A 6,040-nucleotide genomic window follows, 5' to 3' on the forward strand; every position below is an offset into this window, starting at 1 on the left:
TAGTCATCGAATTCAAAAGATGTCCACCCATAGCTACATCTACAAGCCCAGCTGAAAGTTTATCAACACCTCAGACCATTCGCTAAAACATTAGTTGATCCACACACAAATTACTCTGTAAATATATTAGTCAGTCCATGCATAAATAAATCATATGCTCCATTCCTTTGCAAAAGACTAAAAATATATGTACGTTGATCACTTGATCAGAGAATCATAAAATCGCCACCACTCTTTTCCTTCTGGACACCATATTTAAAATGAAATGCATATTACAAATGCATTATACAAGGTTCTATCCACAGAGTGATGGGTAAACAAGCTAATCGACGCTTGGAGTTGCCCCAAGAATGCAAAGAAACAGATGTGGCCCGGTGGAATTGAAGATTCACACGCATGGAGAAATAGGTTCAATTCCAGTTCCATGCTTCAAGCTGCTGTCACCATTCGTTTCATCTTATTAAAGCAGCCATAATGTTGCCTAACCGTTTCATTTAGGCCAATCCCACCTGTCTCTCCCACCTAAGGTCTTCGGAGAATTTCGAGAGCGCAGCCCTTGGGTCACCATCGGTGATAGACAAGTAGTACTGAGCAGTCCCATCATCAACCTGCATGCTCCTCCTAAGCGAGTTGAGAATTCTCTTCTTCCCCTGTTCAGAGGTGGTCCTCTTCAACAAAGAACTTATCTCTATGTCTCGCACGCCTTCTGGATAGAGCACGGCGACTTCCCTCTTTGCATGGTTATCTCGCTCTATGTAGCATGTGGAATCGATAAGAATGTCAGGGTTGCTTATGGGGATTAACAATCTCTCCCTCGAATATATACCATGGTCACTCATCATGTTGTTTAAGCGCTTTATGTCCATGACCTGAGAGTACCAAAAAATTTTTTGCATGTAAAATTCGGTGTAGACAGGGACAAAAGGACATGTACAAAAAAAAAAAAACTTTAAGCAGGGAAGGAAAAAATTCAGGGAAGCCATTCTAAAAGTAAGTCTCTACCAATAGTTATCAAAACATTGAACTCAGAGAGATCTGAGTTGACAATCATGGACCACATGATACATCATTATTGACTCTTCAGGGATCATTATGACCACAAAATGGAAAAGTTCCATAAAAGACAAGTTCATTTCCTAATTGCACAAACAATTTATGTTCTGGTCTCAAAATTTGAGGGTCACGTTCAACCATTTCGATAAATCAATACCACCATTGCAGAATCATCTACTATTTCTATGTCAGTGTTATTAAGTCAGAGGAACTATCATGACCATCACAAAAGTGCATCACCCATCATTTCATACTGATGACTTGCAAAATCTGAGCATCATTTAGCCTGATGTGTTCTGGGAACTAGGAGATTGGATCATCTATTAAAGATGCTCAATATCTGCTTGCCAATCAATCATATCTTTTGGCTATTAGTAGCCAGAGATGCTTCTTGCTTGGCAAACTTAACAAAACTCAGTCACATCAAAAGATTTCAGAACATTTCACTTGAAGAGGATCCTATGCTCACTAAGACAAAACATTTTGTTCAAGCCCCAACCTTCCTCCATACCTCCATAAGAAACCGACGACAATGACTTCTGAGTGTAACCATTTCCTTTTCCTTTTCTTTTTAGATTTGCCAAAAGATGAAGTTACTCCAAAATTACAAAATTCGTATATCAATTAGTCTGGCTTTCTCCAATGGGAATGAATCTATAAGATTTGCAGTAGGAGATTCCATTGAGCATCTATCCTACCACCTTTTTGGTACAATATACAACAACAGCGTAAAATGGTCCATATAACTAACCCCACTCAATGGGATGAATCAGTCATTTACATTGAAGTCATTCAACCGCCAGCCAGCACAAAGAAGCTATGAACATCATCAAATGACAAATAGAACATCTAGCATCTTGTCAACCTTTTTCTTCTCCTAGTAAACTCCACAAGCTAATCTTTATCAAAGAGGCCAGAACCTATCGAATGGAGGTATAAGAGAGCCATACTCAAAATTCTACAAAACTATGTCCTTAGACAATCTTGCACCAATCAAGAGAGCTATCCAACTTTGGCTGTTATGGTGGTGGAGGTACGCCAGAATGCCTCTTCAAGGAAAAAGCCTCTGCAAAGCTATAAAACATTCCTCAACCCACAAGTCCTTGACCATTCAATGATGTTAGTCACAAATAGTTGGTTCATTCACCAAACTCACCATTTTATTCCCCTTTCGTTGGGATTTGCCATTTTAGCAATCAAACTCAGGATCACAAAGTACTTCACATATTATGAAAAGCACCTAACCCATCCCCACCCATCCTCTCAGCGCCAAGGAAAACCAAATAGACAGTCTATGCTGGAGGAGGAAAACAAATGGATTCCAAGCCATCAGCAGAGCCAATCCACCAGAAATTCCATGAAAATTCACAATCAAGCTCCCAGCTTCCATCCACTTCATCATCACTCAAACGGACCCACCCACGTCTAACTCTGGCTACACATGACCACATGCAGAACAAACGTACATGACTTCCGAAACATCAGAAGGATACTACCAAGAAACCTTCTTCGTAAAGTTTCAAAAGCTGTAGCCGTACACACCAGTTTAGCTAACTTTTAAATGAAATAGCAGTCCATTTGTTCTTCAGAATCTGCCGAAAGTGAATCTCCATCGAAAATGCAGCGCCAAAGCATGTCATTTGCAAACGTTTAAAGTATACTGCGTGAGAAAATCATTTCGCCGCCAACATAATTCACAGTTTTGCTCCCAATCAATACAGCAAAAGGGACAGAAACTCCATTACCTGAACGGAGTACTTCACGGCGAGGCTCGCGACGCTATCGCCGCGCTTAATCCGGTGCGAGATCGCGAACTTCCCCACGCCGTTATCCCTCCAGAAGCTGCCCGAGCTCAGGACGCCGACCACCTCCTTCAACCTCCAGGGGGCCGCGAAGGCTCGGGTGACCATGTCGCGATCGGAGGCGACGGAGCTCCAGATGCGGCAGACGCAGCTCGCGCGGGCCAGGTCCGGGACGGGGAGCTTCTCGAAGATGAGCCGGAGGGTGTCGCGGCAGGCGAGGGCGGAGAAGTGGGAGTTCATCGGCGAGATGGTGGAATCGTCGGCGGCGGCGGAGGCGGAGGCGGAGGAGGAGGAGGCGGCGTCGGAGGACGGCGGCGGAGGAGAGGGATCGGGGGTCTGGGGTGGATGCTCCCGGTCGTCGCCGCCGTCGCCGTCGCCGCAGCAGCCCATTTAGAGAGAGAGAGAGAGAGATAGAAATGTCTATGGAGTCGGTTTTGATGGTTTTGGATTTTTGGTTTTGAACGGTGGATAGTAGGTGGCTGGAATATGGGTGAATTGCGCTTTTGACCCCCGTGTTATGGAATTTATTACAAATTGCCCCTGAATTATCGATTTTTGCGATGTCCCCCCTAAAATTTGATATCGGTTTCAATGTCGGAGAGGAGTGACTTCCATCATTTTTCAGTTTGAGCACTGACCGTGTGCTTGTCACGTGACTAAGTTGGTCTTTGAGGGAGGGTAAATTTGTCGAATAATAACTTGTAAATTACATTTTAACCCCCAAACTTTGGCATGTACGGGAATTTACCCTATCTCTCCCTTATATTTCTCTTCCACTTTTTATCGGCAATAGAAATTATAAAATCATTTCCTTTGATTTTATAAATTTATTGCTCATGCAAAAACTTCATGAAAGGAAGTAGTTATATTAATTTGGTTTTTTTAATAATATAACTAGACACATCATCATACCACATGAACATATGATGTTCGTATCATGTTCCTATAGATCAATGTTAGTGCTAAACTATCGTGTCCTTTATTTAACAATTAGAATGATTGACTTACCGAGTAATCAATAGTCACTTTAATTTGCGCTAATAAACAAGTTTTGCAGGTTGTATTGTCTTGCAATGTTAGGACTTTTATTTGCATTTCTTAATTTGCTTTTATGTCTAACCCTGTATTGCAAGCCCTAAGATGTCATTTCTAGAAATGATGCACAAATCTTTTGGTTGATTACATACACTTTTGAAAGTTTGGACAAAGTTTGGAGACCATAATCAAAATCAAATGCAAAATTTATCATTGACTAATTATTTTTAAAAGTATGGGTTAAATTTGTAAAATTATTAAAAGTATAGGGCCCTTGTGAAAATTGGCCCGAGCCAACACTTGTGAGGCTTTGCAACCAATTTCAAGACTTCACTGAACACTGTGAAAATTGAAAAGTCATGGGGCATTTTGCAACAAGTGCCAAAATCCAGAGAACGGAGCGTAATTCATTACTCAAATGCCGATGCCGCGAAACACTTTTTCTTTGCAATTTTCTTTTTTACTTATCAGGATTTTTTTTTTTTTTTTTTTGCTATACATAATGAGAAAAAACACACGTGAAATAGTTTCTGACGATGATGACTGTATTTTGAATCACTTTTCGCCGGATTTTAACAGTTTTGCCGATACAAAGATTCACCATGATAACTAAATATAATATAATGTTGACTTATGATTGATAATGATGATTCATGTTTGCTTAAAGTATTGTAAAACTGTCAAGCTCTCTTTTGAGTTTAGGGTGTGTAATGTAACTTTATGGAAGGAAATCGTATTACTGACTGGCTTGTTAATCTTGGGACCAATAAGTGTTAGGATATTAGGTTCTTTCCCCTGCCTTCCAGAAAGTAACTTCATGTTTAATTAATTATCAAACATGGATAGTAGGCTCTCAACATCAATTTATGCATTTGACTTTACCCTTTTTTCATTAAAAATAAATAAATAAAATTTAACTAGCATGGGTGCAATGAAAGGTATTACCATTTAAGGAAAATTGACATTACTACCAAGCTTCTTTATTTGGTGTCCTCCGTAGAAACCGAAATTCGCCCTTGCTGGCAAAAACTAAACTGATCTTTAACAACAAAGATCTTATCGACCGTGGTTTAAGTAGAGGTTCATTGAATTAAACGGATCGAAATCTAAGAGAAACCAATCGAAACTTTTACTCTATATAGATTAGCGTGAAAATAGACCTTGCGGCTCACTCCATTAAGATCCCCATCTACCCCTAGATCAGACTTCAGCTAGAATGGAATGAACAACATATGAACATTAGTGTGGATTCACGTGCAATGTGTATGAAAGAAAAGGCAGAATCAGCTGATGTATTTCTTATGGATAATTTACTTTGAAATTAGATCCCGAATACTGGCGAGACCTTTGAAAAATTAGTCTTACACCGTAGATGAGTAAAATACTTGTCCATTTACATCGGGGTTGCATAGAGAGAGATTTGGGAGAATGACAAAAGAGAGATTTGCAAAATCTTTAATAGAATTTCATGAATATCGATGGATTGATTGAGTGATTAAATGTTTGATTTGGATGTAACAGATTTCAAATTCAATTGGTAACCTTGGAGGCCATACCTGCAATCTGATACACATGGAAGCAGTGATTTGCATTCATATGTGAGAGTTATTGAGCCAAAAGGTTTGGATACATGTTGTTTGGAATGACTGATCCCCGAAATACCGGATTCGACACTAATCGAACCTCTAAATCAATGCGGAAGACGAAGCCCGGAAAAAACACGCATCACCGATCCTAAAGCACACCACGGATTCGAGCGTACCTTTTTAGCCACGATTAAACACCGACGTTGATGGAGGAAGAGAAACGAGCCGTTCGATCCGATGAAGCCTTGAAGGGAGGAAGAACAAGCCTCTTGCTTGCTGTTTTTCTTTTGGGAGAGGAGAGAGGTGGAGAGAACGTATGTTTCTTTTTCTAAAAACAACTTATGTTTTTCTCTCTCTCTCCTCCCTTTTATACCTCTCTCTTCCACGGGCCCTATTCCCATGGGCCGAGACTTTTGGGCCCAACATGGGTGGACGGGCCTTAAGCCCATCTAATAAAGCTTTCATCTCCCACTCGCACATGGTGGGCCGAATAGGATTCTCTTTACCTCTCTTCAACATTCATACCGGTGAATAATCCGTGCGACCAAAGATATTTTGAGAGCT

The 6,040-nt window shown here is 40.6% G+C and overlaps 1 protein-coding gene across 1 annotated transcript; it reads right to left on the bottom strand.

Annotated features, from left to right (window-relative positions):
- Window positions 1–439: 439 nt before the first annotated feature.
- Window positions 440–3,282, bottom strand: LOC104435125 (F-box protein At1g55000-like). Its single transcript, XM_039306053.1, has 2 exons — window positions 2,799–3,282; window positions 440–869 (listed from the first exon to the last, which is right to left on the bottom strand). The coding sequence occupies exons 1-2, from the start codon at window positions 3,243–3,245 to the stop codon at window positions 495–497; spliced, it is 822 nt and encodes a 273-aa protein (XP_039161987.1). The 5' UTR covers window positions 3,246–3,282; the 3' UTR covers window positions 440–494.
- Window positions 3,283–6,040: the final 2,758 nt, after the last annotated feature.

The sequence above is a fragment of the Eucalyptus grandis genome, chromosome 2, assembly GCF_016545825.1.
Source record: "Eucalyptus grandis isolate ANBG69807.140 chromosome 2, ASM1654582v1, whole genome shotgun sequence".
NCBI classification, from domain to species: Eukaryota; Viridiplantae; Streptophyta; class Magnoliopsida; order Myrtales; family Myrtaceae; genus Eucalyptus; species Eucalyptus grandis.